Below are 18,569 nucleotides of genomic sequence, written 5' to 3' on the forward strand. Positions count from 1 at the left end.
TATACATCAACCCTGCCTAAACCAAACATCGCCTGGCAAAAAATTCGGAACGTTGGATCCGAAGATATACCAGAAGTAAACAGAAGCGAACTAAGAAAGGCCCTGAAACAAATAAAAAATAGGAACGCACCTGGAGAAGACCGCGTTACCGCTGAGATGCTAAAAATGAGAGGAGCAGCGCTTGAGCATGCCCCTTGTCTCCTTTTAAACAAATGTATTAGCGAAGAACAAATACCGGAATCTTGGCAAAATGCCGAGGTTGTTTTAATCTTCAAAAAAGGGGACAACACCAATATTGCAAACTATCGACCGGTCAGTCTTCTTTCACACTTGTACAAGCTTCTCAAAAGTTTTGACCAACCGGCTGACAAATAAACTTGACTTCTATCAACTAGTCGAGCAAGCAGGATTCAGGAAGGAATTTAGTACAAATAACCATCTACAAACCGTCCGTACTCTAATAGAGAAATGCTCCGAGTATAACATAACTCTGCACATGGCGTTCGTCGATTACGAGAAGGCATTCGATTCTGTCGAGACCTGGGCTGTCCTGAACGCAATGGACGAGGCAAGAATTGACACAAGATACTCCAAACTTATAACGAACACATCTACGACAACGCAACACTACAGTGACCATGATCAAGATAGAAAAGGGGGTCCGCCAAGGAGATACCATATCCCCTAAGCTCTTCACGATGGCACTGGAAAGCTCGTTTAAAAAGCTGCCATGGGGAAATAAAGGTATCAATGTAGATGGAGCTCGACTAAGTCACCTTCGATTTGCTGATGATATTGTTGTCATTAGTGATGACATCAAGGAGCTAAAAGATATGTTGGAAGAACTGCAAGAAACATCAAAACAAATCGGACTCAAGATGAATCTAAACAAAACCAAAATAATAACCAACGAACAAACAGTAATAACTATAGAAGGCCACGGTCTCGAAAACGTCGAGGAATACATATACCTGGGCCACGCTGTCAGACTGGAAAAACAAAACCAAACAGCCGAAATATCCCGGAGAACAAGACTTAGCTGGGCAGCATTCGGAAGACTAGGATACATTTTAAGTTTTACACCATGCTTTGTGTAAAGTTTCTGAATCTATAGATGTGGACAAAAAGGTAACTGACATCTTTCTGAATATGCAAAAGGCACTTGATACTGTGGCACATCAGGTTTTACTTGACCGTTTAGATGACATCTCAAGGATTTTATTAGATCCTAGTTGCACAGAAAAATAAAAACAAAATTGGCTAATATAATTAGTAAGGAACGGAGAGTGAGCCTCAGGGTACAGTTCTCTCTACCATACTTTTTAATATAATGTATATTGATGGAATCACCATTAGGTAGAGTATTTTGTTTTGCTGATAATTCACCTGTAATAATGTAATAAGAAGTAAACACAGTTTGCTTTCCTTGAATGTAGAAAAATCTTAATTTATTGCCCTCACTTTCTACATGATCGCTTCCTAACTTTAGGACCCTTACCATGCATAGAGGCCTTTGGAGAATTCATTGTGACTATGCATGTGTTAGCTACATTGAGAGAATAGATTCTCTTAAATATTTGGGAGTGTTTATTGATGAAACCTTAACATGGAAAGAACAAGTAAAAAATGTAACTAGCAAAATTATTCTTTAAATTCTATGAACTCAGTAGAATCTATTATAAATTATGGCATTGTTTTTTAGGGTGATGCAGATGAAATGATTAAAAAAAAATCTGAAATTGCTCAAAATGAATTATAAAAATAACATGAAATAAGAATAAAAAGTATCCGACTGAACTAGTATACAAAGAAAGTGATTGATTTGATATTAGGCAATTACACATTAAAGCTATAGTAAAATTTATGCTAAAGACAGCATTCTACAGAGAAAATATTACCCATGGATATAATAATAGAGTTGTAGCTAAAGACCAGGTTGCTTGGCAAAACCCTAAACATACAGTATACTCTGTATGTTTAGTCTCAATAATAAAATGGGATGGTACTGTCTGTAGTTATATACTTGACCTAAATTAAAATTATATATATACAGTAGACTCGCGATATAGTTAACTAATTAAGGCACATCCAGTTCACTATATCGATTTGTGGACTCTATCAAATTTTTTTTTAATGTACGTATTAAAGCAACGTTTGTCTTTAGAAAACTAACTTTATTAATGCGAAACAGAAAAAATATTACATATGTTATTTAAAAATAAAATAAAAAAACGGCAATCTAATCTATTTTTTCAAAAAATGTAGTAATTTTTGTTTTGCACCATCGTATTCCTTAAGTTTTGTAAAACGAGTATACTGGAATATTCCACTTTATCTTCATTTTCTTCGGCCCATTGGAGGATGTTGTTAATCGACTTTATTGCCGAATTTGTTGTCACTCGTTCCTTATTTACTACCATTTCTTCTTGTACTCCATCATCTTTCCATCACTTCCACTTTGGTCATTAGTTTCTTTTGTGTCAGGTAAGTTATCTTTATTCCAATCGTCTACATCAATAGGTTGAATATGAACTTCTGGATTAAAAGTCTGCAATAAAGTAATGATTTCTGATCTCACTGTGTCAATGTCTTCATTTCTTATTCGGCTCCGTAAAACACTTAAGGGGATGTTATCTTATCCTCATCCGTCAACTTCGTCGCCTAATGGTGAAAGTAAATTATGCCAGCATTTTTCTATAACTTCAGGCCTTAAATTTCTCCACGCCAAAGCCAAATTTAGAATGGCGTCCTTTAACGAAATATGTTTTAGAGCATCTCCGATATCCTGGTTAGTTCCAATAATTTGTGATAACAATTTTTTTCGATAAAATAGTTTTGTCAGACGAATAGCGTTTTGGTCCATTGGCTGGATTAGCGGAGTAACGTTAGGTGGCATATAAACAGTGAAAATGGAACCATCATCACTTCTTAGCTGTTCTGCAGGTGGATGGCTTGCTGCGTTGTCCAACAAAAGCATGGCTTTAACTGGAAGGTTTTGACTCTGTAGGAATTCCGTAACCTAAGACAAGAACAAATGCTAGAATAATGTGCAGTTTAAATTCTTAAAAGGAATAAAAAAAGGGCGTAAATTTGTAAAAATCGTAGTCCAAAAGGACTGAAACCATTTTTTCTAATTCTCGAGATACAAAGATGGTAAAATTTAAAACGTCTTCCTATGACAAAACTTACCTCAGGAATAAACATTCGGTGAAACCATTCTTTGAAAATTGCTGCCGTCATCCAAGCAGTTTTGGAGTTTCTATAATGGACGAGACAGTTAAAATTTCAAAACGAACGTGGATTTTTTGCTTTCCCAATAATTAATGGTTTAACTTTGTGAGTACCTGCCGCGTTTGTGCATGCTAGAAAAGTCACTCTTTGTTTCTCGGTTTTCCTACCTGGTGCAGTTTTTTCTTCGCGAGCTACATATGTCTTTCCGGGCAGAAGTTTCCAATACAAACCAGTTTCATCAGCATTGTAAATCTGTTCTTTTGTTAGCTGAAGCTTAGTGTTGTAAAATGCTCGAGAATTTATTTTTCGAGAACGTTCAGCATATACGAGCATAAATGAAAAAAATGCAAAGGAAACATATTAGGAAAATATCTGAAATTAAAAATGTTTGTGTTTATTTATGTTCTATTTATTAAGTTAAACTTTCAAACAACCTATTTAGGAACTCTCCTCCGAACTATCCTCTCCCTCCTCGCGCTCGCTTCCGGTGTTGCCACGTCTGGTTGCTAAAGGACCGTTACTGCCGAAAACCGACACCAAACGTTAACGCTATGGGAACGTTCACATTTTTGGGGAACGTTCGGATTCATGCTCATTCGTGCTCTTGAGAATAAACTTCACGAAAAAAGTCGTGAACGTTCGCGAACGTTCTTCGAGAATAAACGGGAACGTTCCATTGCTCACAACACTACTGAAGCTCATTTATTTTTAGGCGTAAAGTTCTTTTAAAAGGATCAACAAGCTCGGGGTCTGACGATAATTTTTCTCTTGAAATTGTTAGGAAGCGTATTCCAAAGCGTTTTTTATACTTTTGCATCCAACCACTGCTCGCATTAAAAGAAGGAGATTCCTTGTATTGACTGTGAAGTAACTTGGCCTTCTCTTGGATCATTAAACCAGTTACCGGAAAATTTCTCTCCCTTGTTTTTAAGAACCACTTATATAAAGCTTTTTCCATTCTAGGACACTCTGATTGTCTCAAAGTTTTCGCTTTTCCAGGTCCTGTGAAAGTACTGTTGACTCGTTCCAAAATTTTTATCCTTCTGTGACGAATCGCGCATATAGTGGATTTAGCAACACCATATTGTCTAGACAAAACGGTCACTCCGACACCTTTCTTTAATTCTTCTAATATTTTGGCTTTATCTCTTAGGGTTAAATGCTTTCTAATTTTTGCCATAATTATTCTGGCGGCGTGACGCGACCTACTGCACCCAAATACTAAAGAAAACTAATTGCCCGAAAAGAAACAAACCTTTTAATATATTTTTCTTGTCTTAACTTGTTTGTTTACCTAATAAAACTATTGGGTTTACTATTTTGAGAATCAATTTGTTCACTTGACAGAATACATTAAGGAAAAAATGTCTATTCACTATTTAGAATAGTTCACTAGACAGTGTGTTCAGTATAACGCGAGTCTACTGTATGTATATAATGTAAATAGTGCGCACACAGCATGTTAGATGCAATTGTGCATGTAGTATGCAATTATTTATTTATTCATTTTACGGGATCAACCCCATTACAACAGTAAATTAAATACAAAATCAATTGAACCTAACCATACTTAACAGTAAAATACTAACTATTAAGCAGTAATAAAGCCTACTTATAAATGTAAAATACCGAAAATAGTTTTATAACTTAAATCAATATAACAGAATTCTAAAAATACTAAAAACATACCCTACTAAAGTATAATATTCAGTATTGCACTAAAAAAAAAAAAAAAAAAAAAAATAAACAATTTCTCTTATTTGACTCTTAAATCTATATAAGGAAATGCCCAAAATTTCAACCTCCCTAGTATTGACAATTCTTAGAGTTCTTTCAATAGGAGCATGTAATGCATAATTGGCGCTATGAAATGGTAATGAAAAGACACGATACTGCCTTAAATTCCTAGATGGAATATTAAATTGTATTGTCATCAGAAGTTCTGGACAAATTATCTGACCATTCAATAATTTATACAAAAAAATTAAATCTGCATATATCCGTCTTTGTCTCAATGTCTTCATATCAGGCATTTCTAAAACAATATCATAAACATGATCATCCGGAATTCTTATTCGAAGTTTATAGAGACAAAACCTAATAAATTTGTTCTGAACTCTTTCCAAGGACAAGCAATTATTCATGTAAAAGGGCGACCATATCACTGAGCCATATTCCAGCAATGAAACAACCAATGACATGTATAACCTCTTACAGGTCTCTATTGAAAATGCTTTACAGTTCCTTAGTACAAAACCCAGATTCTTAGAGGATTTGAGAACAATATTGTTTATGTGTGCATTAAAGTTTAAATGAACATCAAACGAGATACCAAGATCTTTAACTATGCTGCAATATTGAAGTGTACTTCCTTGAATGTTATATGAAGTGACAACCTTTTTAGTTCGCTTGAGAAAACTTACATATAATTGCATTTGCTTACATTCAAAAACAAATTGTTGTTAACACACCACTCATTCAATCTATCCAAATCATTTTGCAACAAAATCTGATCAAGTATTGATAAAATCTCTCTAAGAAACTTCAAATCGTCAGCAAATAAAAGGAAGTCACTGTTCTCAAAACAGGCACCAATATCATTCACAAAAATATTAAAGAGCAAAGGTGAACAGTGCCCACCTTGTGAAACACCTGAAGTGACATTAATATAGCTTGATCTTGCATTACCTGTTCGTGCCTGCTGGGTCCTCCCTGACAGGGAATTTACAAACCAATTCACCATAAGATTAGAAAATCCAAAAATATCCAACTTTTTTGCCAAAATACTATGGTCAACTCTGTCGAACGCCTTGGAGAAGTCCGTGTAGATAACATCCATCTGACATCCCCTCTCCAAGGCATCCAACAGATTCTGCTGAAACACTAACAAATTAGTCACAGCAGACTTTCCAGAAATAAATCCATGTTGTTCGCTAAGTAACAACTCTTTACAATAAAAATATAATTGATCATAGATAAGACTGTCCAGGAGCTTCGGAATGGCTGATTGTATACAAACACTTCTGTAATTCTCTTAATTAATTTAATTGTCACTATAAAGGGCTTATCTTGGGTCAAAATATATTTAAAAAACATGTATATTAATTTAAATTTAATAGAATAAGTTTATAAGTTTGTTTAATATCAATTCACCTTGTATTTTTTGCATTACTGCTTATAAATAAATAAATAAATTATACATTTATTTATTTCTTTTTTTATATTAATTATATTAATACTGATTGGTCTAAAACGTTAATTCAGTGATCATTAGATATATTTGGTCCCACATAATAAATATGATTCTGACAGAGAGCATCCTCTCCGCTGCAGAGCTACTTTCTATTGTGCAGAGCATTTCTTGTGTTTTTGAAATGGTTCAAAAGTTCCATACATATATACATATTAATATACTAGTACCACCTCTTTTTGAAAGCAATCTATGAAAACATGACATTTGGGATAAACAAGGGTACATCCTCCCTTAACTGATTTTCTGTTTTATGTAATAAAACCTGGCTTATCATAATATTTAAGGAAAACCTTATTACAGATAGACTTAATACTTTACTTATTATCCATAGAACTATATTTAGATGGATGGTCTTAAAAACATGGAAAAAAAAAATGAAACATCAAAATGTTCTACCGCAAAGACATTTGCTCCAGAGCAGCCTTTAAATTCTCAAAAGGAGAGTCATAATTCTCCTTAGTCTGAAGATAGGCTAATGGTCACCTCCACCTCTATTATTTTGCCTACAAAGTGGCTTTGTAAAATTGACTTTGAAATAAACATTATTTTATTATTATTATTACATATCTGATTCTGAGCTACCTAGTTAAAATACATAATTAACTTAAAAAAAAACAGTCTACAAGCATGTCACTGATCTTCTATAATCTTTATGGCACATACAGACTCTGATTTCAGTCATGATCAGCTTTAAATGTTTTTCTGTGCTAAGTTTATGCGATGTCCTGTTTTAGTTAGGTTAAGTTTAATTTTGTTGACTATTAAACCATCCAAAAATTGCACAAATTTCAACTGTTTCCATTCTAAATTATTAATAACAGACTATAAACTTAGGTTAGACTTAAAAATCAAATAACTAAGACCCAAACAGAATCTTACCTGTGATGAGGCGTATTAACAATATCATCATCGAAAAACAATTTGTTCTTCTTCCTAATCCTTGCGGGCATTCCTCGAGCATTTAGTACCTGTGTAGGCTGAGTCGGTGAGGGTTTAGGTGGAGGCGCAGCCCCAACCCTCCTCAATCCCAAAGCAGCGGGCCCTAAAGTGTTCGGATCATCCACTTGCATCTCATCAGATTCACCCTCTATTTGCTCCATATCATCATCCTCCATCAACTCCTCCTTTATTTTCAAATTGTTCGTCATCCTGAACTGTGTTACAGTCTTATAACAGTTTCAAATCAGCTGAAAATAACCTCTCAGTTTGTTAGCAAATATTTATATAAACATTGGGTGATGCTTGGCTTATAAGGGTGAACGGCAATGAGGTGTTTAAAGTAATAAAGCGATTGTGTATTATGAGGGCATAGTCGTCGAACCCCATGAGGTGAATTCAAAAAACAGTTTTAGCACAAAAATTTGAAATTTGGCCCACCACCATTTTCAAATTTAAATATAGAAGGCTGATGGAATAGAAACACATTTTTGACTACCCAGGGGGGGCAGGGCCCCGGAAAAACCGCCCCTGAGGTTCTTCGTATTACGAATTTCGAAACTTACCGGTTTTTAAAGGGCGCGTCGCGATTTTAAACGAGAATTTTCAAATATTCCAACTAAAGTTCAGCGGATTTGTTTTCGTCCGCCATATTAACGTAGATCGGTTGGGGTTATGGGTAATGGCGGCGCGTGCGCCCCCTCAACCTACTTCGATTAATTTAAAATTTAACTACCAAACACTCGATGAATTTAGAGGAAACTTAAAGGGTAAATTACGTTATCCTATGTACGAATTATTTGACAGAAGTTTCAAGCGATTTGAGCCAGAAAAAGTCCTGGAAAGTTGTGCGATTTTTTAATTTTAAGGCGCGGTGCGCAAGCGTCACTCCCCGAAACAAACGCGAAGCGAAACATTTGATTTCAAATGGCCGCCCTGTTGCCACATGTATTCCTGGCTCCTATTTTAAATAGTTCTATAATGAAACTACTTTCTGCGGTAATTAAACTTTATATTCCTAATATTAATAGACTTAGCCGCTTTATTTGGACTTTTAATTAAGTTTAAAACGGTTAAAATACATGAAAAGGGCGTTGACCATGTGACTTTGGGCAACGCCGCACAAGCCAAACCTAATTATTCAAATCGATTATTATAAATATTTTTCTAATTTCTAAGAATAAATACAAGGGTCGCGCTTATCTCTTTGATAAATAATTAGTATCAGATTGGTCTAATAAAAATAGTAACAGCTGTAATTGCATCAAAATAATCCGTAAACAGTTCGTAAAAATGCGCTTGTGTGCAACTTAATCTGATTGGATGATTTTTAGGCCTATTCGTTTTGGTAAGGACCTGGTCCAGGAGTGACAGGTGATAAGGCGCTTGCGTACATTAATTCAAACGCACCTGATCGAACTACTCCGTTGGAGGCGGATTTGGATATGGGCCAAAAGGCGCCAAATTTTATAAAAGAAAACCGGTAAAAGGTTAAAGAGCGACAAATTGTGGAATTTTAATATGGACCTCAACTATAGCAATAAAACTTACCTCGAGTTTTAAATATGCACTCACCGATTTTAATATACACGACAATAGTTTCGAAATTTAAAACTGCAGCTACAGAAAAGAAACTACGACTGTAGCCTGATAGAATTTGTACATAAAAGTAATTAATATTTAAATAATGTGTAAATGAATCGTATAAACAAACTTTTCGCCCTCAGGGAAAAACCTGGATGGTAAGATTTACAACGTACAGATGGCGCCAAAGTAGTGACGTTAAGATTTAAGGTCACTGATCGTGTAAGTTGAAGAAAGAAAAATTGATAAGGTCATAACAGGATTCACGGTATGTCAGCGCGCATAACCTAGTCTCTGCTGGTATAAGCAGAATACCTTAGGACAATCCACCATCATCGTCCTCAAGGAGAGAGTAGGAAATGACTCTCATCGCGTCCTGATTGGGAAGGAACTATCGTCGCAGACCGTCTGTGCCATAGACCTCCTTTATGCGATAGCAACTGGGCAGCAGGCGACCCTGATCTGGTTGTTTCCGTCAATACCACAGTCGCAGCCTACATTTGAAGATGAATCGTTGGAACAGGACAAAACAATCCGGAGGTAAAATACCCTCCCACTCGGATCTCCGGGGAAGGGTGCCTGATCGAACGAAAACCGCCTTAATGTGGACATAGCCGCCCTTTCTGAGACCCATCTACTCGGTGAAGGTTCTTTAACCAAACAGAACTATACTTTTTTCTGGAGAGGTTATCCAGAGGATGGTAGAAGGCTACACGGAGTAGGCTTCGCGCCTTATGGCATCTCCGAAAGACTTATGCTGTTCAAATACCAAGTGGCCAATGGTAATTATGTTACCATCATATCGGCTTATGCACCAACACTGGACGCAGACCTTGAAATAAAGGAAGTATTTTATGAAGAACTTAACAACATCTTAGAAAGAATACCAAGGAAAGAACATGTTATTCTCTTGGGAGATTTCAATGCCAGGGTTGGTAAAGCAGCTGATATATGGCCAAAGGTTGTCGGTGCCCACGGAATCGGAAAAGCAAATTCAAACGGAGAGTTGCTATTGGAACTGTGCACAGAACATGACTTAGCCATAACAAATACCTTATTTCAAATGGATGATAAATTCAAAGGTACTTGGTGTCACCCTCGGTCGGGACACTGGCATATGCTGGACTACATAATAGTACGCCAGAAAAATCTGAACGAAGTGCAAGTTACTAAAGCCAGAGTTGACGTAGAGTGCTGGACGGACCACCGCCTGGTCCTGGCTAACTTAAAAATCAACTTAAATCGAAGGTATAGGCGTGGCAACAGTAAGAAGGTCAACGAAAAGCTTTGCCTAGAAAAACTTTTTCGTAGCGAAATTTCCCACAAGATCTAGAAGAACACTGGGCTTTAGTTAAACAAAATCTAATGGACATTAGCAGCTCAATTCTGAGAACCATGCCGCGCAATCATCAGCCAGACTGGTTCAAAGAGAATGAACTCCTGATAAAACCTCTATTGGAACGTAAGTACGTAGCTCAGGAAAACGCTCTTAGCAATCCTCAGGACATAGCTGCGCAAACAAAGCTTAGAGGTACTAAAAACGAACTCCGAAAGAAAACGCGAATGCTAAAGAACAACTGGTGGCCAAACAAGGCGCGCGAAATACAGCAGTTCGCAGATGACCGAGACTACAAAAAGTTTCTTCAAGCTCTAAAAGAAGTGTACGGTCCTTCCCGCCGAAATATATGCCCAGTAAAAGACATGCACGGCAATACTCTTAAGGACATAAAAGATATCATGCTAAGATGGAGGGAACACTATTGCACAGTACTTAATCAATCAAACGAAGTTGACCTCAAAGTGATAGACATGATTCCACAATATGAAACGGCACACGAACTGGATGGTCCAATATCTGTGGAAGAAATTCGATCAGTTATCAAAAAATTAAAAAATAATAAAGCTGCGGGGCCCGACGGCTTACCAGCTGAGATCTACAAGGCGGCCGGTGACGATATTATTGTACCGTTGAAATCTATCTTAGACAAAATCTGGCTCGGCGAAAAAATGCCAAAAACGCCAATATCATAAACATTTACAAGAATAAAGGCTCCGCGTATGACTGTAACAAGTCTCGCGGCATTTCATTACTGTCGATAGCGGGAAAGATTCTATCAAAGATCTTAGCGGATAGACTACCACCAGTAGTGGAAAAACTTATTCCAGAAACCCAGAGCGGCTTTCGGCCAAACAGAAGAACCAACGATCTGATCTTTGCACTTCGCCAACTTCAAGAAAAGGCGAGAGAACATCAGACTCAATTACATGTCGCATTCATAGATCTGGCGATGGCCTTTGATTCGGTTAACAGAAAGGTCGTCTGGTGCATTTTAAAACGTTTCGGAATCCCAAATAAATTCGTGTCAGTGGTCGAAAATTTACATACGAGTAATCAAGCACAAGTGCTAGTAAACGGTGAGCTTTCCGAACCGTTCTCCACTGAGACGGGAGTTAGGCAGGGCTGCGTCCTGGCTCCTATTTTGTTCAATGTTTTCCTTGCGGACAGAAATCTAACTGCTAGAGGGATTGGAATCAGATATAGATATGATGGAGGGCTTTTCAATTTAAAACGTCTTAGAGCTAGAACAAGAGTGCGTTTTATCACGGATCTTCAATATGCGGATGACTGTGCGCTAGACATATCCTCAAACCACAATTAATTGTTTATATCACATTATAAAATGCTTAGCTTAGGACTATTTTTATATTTAAGAAATCGCTTGTAATATATCGTTAGCATGAATATTGTGTCAAAGCCTCCGCTAATACCGTTGCTGTTCATATTTATGTTCACCTAGTTTTAAGGCCCTTTTGTATCAATAAATGTTTTTTAAAAGTCCGTTCGTCGATATCTGAATTTACCTCGCTGATTGCGTACACAGCAGAAACTCTTCAGGAAATTCTTGCTTCTCACGCCTGGGCATACCAAGCCTTAAATCTAAAACTAAACACGTCAAAGACCAAGCTTCTTATAACTCCTGCATCAGATAATCCTCAGCTCATACAGGTCAATGGCGAGACTTTGGAGCAAGTTGAACGCTTTAACTACCTAGGTAGCGTATTTAGTACAAAACTAAACATAGACGACGAAATAGCAAACAGAATTAGCTCTGCATCAAAAGCGTATTGGATCGAGTGTTTTACAATCATAATCTGAGTCTTAAAACGAAAACGGCAGTATATAGAGCAATTATTGTACCAACGCTATTATATGGCTGCGAATCATGGATCCCATACAGACGACATATAAAGGCTCTTGAACAATTTCAGCAACGGCAACTGCGACAAATGATGAGAATCAGATGGTTTCATAAAGTTTCTAATAATGAGGTTCTGCAAAGATCAAACTGTATAAATATTGACACTATGGTACGAAGGGCAAGAATGAGATGGCTGGGTCATGTATACAGAATGGACGAACGGCGTATGGAGAACTAACAGAAGGTGCAAGGAAGCCGGGAGGCCAATACAAACGCTTCAAAGATGTCGTCCACGATGATTTAAAGCTATTGGGAATTGAAAACAACTGTGAAGAGATAGTCAACAATCGTGCCCAATGGAGAAGAGCGACGTCCGTTGCTCCTCAACCGACTAGAAGAACCCAAAGACCGGCTCTGCAGGAATTTCCGTGTGATGTTTGTGGCCGGATTTGCAAATCTCGCATAGGATTGTTTAGCCATAGTAAAACTGACCAAAGACTGTAGCTTTATCTTTAGTTTAGATTTATCTTTTATAATGTAATTATTTTTTTTTTACTCGGTAATCGAGCTCGGCAATATTTCTCGGCATTTTCCAATTAGCGTGACATCACGTGTGTATTAGAATAATATGCCATATTTGGCAAGGGGTTTGGTCACAGATGTAAATAGCTCCGCACGGAGTTATGTGGAACTATTTACATCTGTGGTTTGGTACATCAGTCATTACACTATCTAGGCCTTTCTAATAAAGGAGCATTATTGTTAAAAAAAACTACATGTTCAACAGAGTAGATGTATTGACCTCAAATGTAAAAAACATCAATATATCTTAACGTAGTGACTGGAGTGCCTCAAGATTCCGTACTAGATCTTCTTCTATTTTATTTGTATACTTAATTTTTTGAAAAGGGATTTTTGTCTCGTAGCAATCATTTCTATGCTGGCGACACGCAGCTCTTACTCTCTTTTTTACCAGATGTAAGTAAACAAGCAAATTTTGAAATTAATTATGATTTAGCCACGTTTAATAACCTATCTAAGGTTATCTTCTATTTTATCTTCTATCATCCACGTTCCCTGTATATGCACCAGATATCAACCTATCTTTTATCTCACTCGTGGGAGATCAACATGCTTAGTCAAAATCCTAAAATGTGCTATAATTTCAATAAAAATTTCTTACTTCGTGATATCAATTGTGATAGTCTCCCAACCATAATTGAGGGGATCAGAAACCAAGGAGTCCAAGTACCAAAACGTAACTATTGAGAAATTTCAATTTGAAATATTTTTACTTATTAAAAAATCTAGAACCCTAAAATGCATGAGTTATGTATTGCAAATTTTTTGTTTCGCTTATACTTATAATTTAGGATGGATTTTGAAAATGTTTGGGCTTTATTTTATTCACAGGGCCGTACTGTGGTACACGGGTGTTGTAACAATTTTGAAAAAATGCCACATAATCATTTATTTTTGTAGATAGGTAACTCAATAGGTAATAAAAATTCTCAAATAATAGAATAGACTTTAATAAAAAATAGTTACAGAGGGTTTTGTATTAATCATCATCCGATTCAACCATGTCACCGAGACTATAATCTTCATCGTTTCGCCCGTTTGTTTGATGGCCTGCATTCAACGTCTGTCGTGGATTCAACGACTTATAGAAATCATGGTATATTGGTGGTACATATGGTAGAAGCAGCATCAAGTTATTGAATTTTGCTAATTTTATTTTTGGAGGACTGTCATATAGAGCAGGTAGAAGAATTTTTGAAGGTCTGCCACGCAAGACAGTTCTTTTAGAAAGATCCATTTCTTCAAAAGGAAAATCATTATTATAAACTTCATTATAAAAAAGTTTCATTAGATACTTTTTTTGAAATGTAGCCATTGCATTTTACTTATTCCTGTAAGATTTGATTTCATGATGTTGTCCATGGGAGATATAGATTTAAAATCCTCAGGCTGCATTTTTACTACAATACATTTTCTACTGACTCCTGCTATAAAATTAACCCAATCATCGGGAGTAAAAACGTGAGTTAGCCGTCTCTTTGCCTTTTCAATAATGGCAAAATCTTGATCGCATTCCATAAAGGAATGTCCCGAAACCAAAAAACGGTGGTCAACACATTCAATATGTGTATATTGCACAATATACATCCAAAATTTTATTATGTTCTTGTTCTTGTTTTGACTGAATGCATCGATGTGGGTCACTGTTTTTGGCAAACTTTCAATATACTTCAGCAAACATGACATGACTTGAAAACCTTTCGACCCTTCACCTTCATGCCACATGTACATATTACCAATTCCGGATGATAAATCGTGGATTCCTAGATTGTAAGTCCATAGCTGGCGCAAATAATATACTTTGCTGCATGTCAAATGCGGAGTGGGTAAGGTTTTTTTGTAGATCAAAACAAATAGCACGTTTTTCTGGACACTGTCTTGCTGATTCCTTGGCGGCGTTTTTTAAATTTTTGGCTGCTTCAGCTTGACGTCGATGACGATCATGTTCTCTGGCAACGCGGGAGCCCTCTTCAGATTCTGGATCACAAGAATTTTTCTGAGTAATGAACGTGTCACACTTTGTACATGTGTCTGAATATGGTCGGTGAAAAGCTAAGTTGAAATAGGTATTAAAAATGTCGCGGTATTTGCTCAGCTTTAATGGTCGGGCTTCTTTTTCTTGACAAAATTCTTTGTATAGCTTGTACATTTTTGTTACATTTAACTCGGATTGTCTTTTCTAGTATAATGACTCACAAATTTTGGGAATGAGTTTATATGCTGTTTTGCTAAGTTTAAAGACTCATCGTCTATTTTATTGCTAGGGACATGGCTTCCCCTTTGATCCGTTTGGATGATTCCAGACTCCTTCTTTATCTTTGTGACGTTATAAAACCATTTGCGACTAATATCTAGAGATCTCAGAAAAAGCTCTTTGCATACACGTTTATTTTGAAGTTTTATCACAGTGCTAATACTCTTTTGTCTGGTGATTTTTAGACGGTGCATTTTTGGAGCATTATTTTGTATGCATGATGCAATAAAGATGCTCTGTAGATCCCATCCATTAGTTTTGTTTCCAAGATTCCAATAATCAGTAAAAATTGTGTTTCTAACTTCCTCCGTAAAATTTTCTGTTCACTTGTATCTGCATGTATGGTCATAAACCTTAACAGATTTTGCATGATGTAGTTCACCCTTGCGACCAACGTATTCCTGGCCACCTTTTCTTTTCCATGTCGCACTTTTACGAACCTTTTTTCTGAACTTCCCATTCCCAGCTTCATTCAAGTTTTGCACTTCAGCATCATCGCCACCACTGCTACTTGGAACATAATCTCCATCTATATCAGAGTTGTCGGAGAATGGCTCTGAAAAACAGTCATTTTATTAAAATCTGTTGTAGGTATTTAAATAATAACGAAAAAAATGCAATTATTATGATTATGTTTTTAGTTCCATATGAATTTGTAACGCTATAATGAAAAGAAAACTCGATTTGTATTATCATAACCTTAAAAAATTGATATCATAAAATATGTACCTTAATTTTTATTTTAAATAGAAATTTTTCTTGCTATAATAACTACTTATCTTTTACACTTACTTACCTGCTAGGGTTTTTCTTTTTTTTGTACGAATGTTATTTAGCAATTACATCAATACAATTAATACATTATTGACAATTGCAGATTAGACATATTTGTCTAATCTGCAATCTAATGTTGTTGAACTCTTCTCATCCATTCTAGAGTCTTTAAGTTTAAAGCAAGTGGTGGATGAACCTACTCATCAAGGACTCTCAGGTGAAACACTTTTGGATTTATTTATTTGCTCGCATGAAGAATTTATTAGTTCGGTAAATATAGATTTAAATTCTAACTTTTCAAATCACTATCTTCTAACATGTGACTTAAGCTTAAAAGTGGCAAAGCCGGAGGCTTTTTTTCATACTTATAGAGATTTTAAAAATTTTAACAAGGAGGATTTCACTAGGCTTTCGAGATTTTCGCTAGGTTTAATAGAACTTTTTGATATTTACGCTCCAAAAAGAACTGTACGCATTACTAAGAAAAAAATTCCTTGGATAACACCTAATTTAAAATATTTAATGTCGCTTAGAAATAAAGCTCTAACTAAGTATAAGAGGAGTAAGTTGCGTGATGACTGGGAATCTTATAAAGAGTTAAGAAATTATGTAAGTGCAATTTTTAAGAGGGAACAGAGGGGGTATTTTGAAAATCAAATCAGAATTAACGGATCTAGAGGAAATTGGAAATTGATGCGTGACTTAGATATTTATGGGTCATCAAAAAATAGTGCGATTCCGGGGCGTTGGTCTGCAGAGGATATTAACAACTATTTTGTTAATATACCACAAGAAATTATGTAAGTGCAATTTTTAAGAGGGAACAGAGGGGGTATTTTGAAAATCAAATCAGAATTAACGGATCTAGAGGAAATTGGAAATTGATGCGTGACTTAGATATTTATGGGTCATCAAAAAATAGTGCGATTCCGGGGCGTTGGTCTGCAGAGGATATTAACAACTATTTTGTTAATATACCACAAGTTAATCCTGATGCGGATTTGTTAAATTTTTACCTTAATAATACATTATCAAAGGCCAATGTTTTTCATTTCAGATTAGCTACGGATCAAGAAGTTAAAGATGCTCTTTTTCAAATTAAATCAAAAGCCATTGGAGATGATGATATTGGTATTGATATGTTGCTACTTTGCTGTCCTATAATTCTCCCTGTAATAACACATTTAGTAAACTATAGTATAGAAAAATCATCTTTTCCTGATAAATGGAAATGCTCTTTGGTAACACCTCTTCCTAAAGTAAATAATCTTGTAGAATTGAAGGACTTACGCCCGGTTAGTATACTTCCTACTCTTTCTAAGGTCTTAGAAAGAATTTTTAATATCCAGATAAGGGAATATGTACAAAAATATAATTTACTACCGGAAGTACAGTCTGGATTTCGACCAGGATACAGTTGCTCGACGGCGCTTTTCAAGGTCACAGATGATATTATTCAAGCTATCGAAAATGACGAAGTAACTGTCTTTATTCTTCTAGACTATTCAAAAGCGTTTGATAGGATAAATCACACTCTTCTTTTGGCAATTTTAAAATATCTGTGTTTTAATATACATTCATGCACCTTAATTGCTAGTTATTTACAAGGTAGAAGTCAAAGGGTAAAATTGAATGGTAAATTGTCCAATGCAAAACAGCTTTTATTTGGTGTTCCACAGGGATCCATTTTGGGACCTCTTCTGTTTACATTGTATACTTCACAGATGGCCAAATACATTAGATTTGCACTTCTTCATTTTTACGCAGATGATACACAAATGTATAAATCCTGTAAGTTACACCAATTGCTACAAACCATAAATCAATTAAATGAAGATTTAAGTACGCTTCTTTCAATCTCACAGAAATATTGTTTAGAGCTCAATCCTTCTCTCAAAATCCTTATCTCAAGTCTTACTTTTTGGTAGAAACAGGGCACAAAATTCACAATTACCTAATATTAAATTAACGTTAAATGACAAGGGTCTTATTGTCACCGATTTTGCTAAGAATTTGGGCCTAATTTTAGATAGCAGTTTAAGGTTCACTCAACACATTAATATGTGTATAAAGAAAGCCTTTATCAATTTAAAACTTATATTTAAGCAAAGACACTTATTAACAACTTCAATGAAAAGGATGCTCTGTGACTCTTTAGTGCTTTCCCATTTTAATTTTGCAGATGTAGTATATGAACCATGTTTGCTAGAAAGAGATAAATACCCTATCCAACTAATACAGAATCATTGCGTAAGGTTAATTGGGGGTCTGCGGGGCAGGGAACAGGGAGTATCGGCTAAATTAAGAGAATTGAACTGGCCTAGAATGGATGAGAGGCGTATTTATCACTCAATAGTTTTAGTTTATAAAATAATAGCAAGGAAATGTCCAGAATATTTATACAAAAAAATTAAGTTTCGCACTGAAATACATAACTTAGATCTTCGCGACAAAGGCTCTATAACCATGCCACGTCACTCCACGTCTATCTTTGAGAGATCTTTTATTTATAATATAGCGAAGCTTTACAACAGAATTCCAAATAATTTGAAACATTTGCCGGAAGTATCTTAAAAGAAAAATTAGGTCTTACATTAAATATTTGATGTAGTATATTATGATGTTTTATAGTGGCTAATCTGATTGCAATAATGTTTAGGGTGTAGTACTTATTGATACAATTGAACAATTTTAATTCATATTTTATAGATAGTACAAGAGTGACAAATATTGATAATTGTGATGAGTTAATTAA

General features: G+C 35.7%; 1 protein-coding gene across 2 annotated transcripts in view; it reads right to left on the reverse strand.

The window, feature by feature from the left end:
- LOC126738423 (protein lin-9 homolog) overlaps positions 1-9,078 on the reverse strand; it is a 37,939-nt gene extending 28,861 nt beyond the window's left edge. The window contains exons 1-2 of one of the 2 annotated variants that reach the window (XM_050443757.1): positions 8,972-9,078; positions 7,364-7,671 (exon numbers count right to left, since the gene is read on the reverse strand). In XM_050443757.1, coding sequence (XP_050299714.1) covers positions 7,364-7,632 — 269 coding nt within the window. In that variant the 5' untranslated portion in view covers positions 7,633-7,671; positions 8,972-9,078. Of the gene's footprint in view, positions 1-7,363; positions 7,672-7,986; positions 8,183-8,971 lie in introns of those variants that run through there. The other variant, XM_050443756.1, reaches the window with a different exon arrangement.
- Positions 9,079-18,569: the final 9,491 nt, after the last annotated feature.

Source organism: Anthonomus grandis, chromosome 7 (assembly GCF_022605725.1).
Source record: "Anthonomus grandis grandis chromosome 7, icAntGran1.3, whole genome shotgun sequence".
In the NCBI taxonomy this organism is placed as follows: domain Eukaryota; kingdom Metazoa; phylum Arthropoda; class Insecta; order Coleoptera; family Curculionidae; genus Anthonomus; species Anthonomus grandis.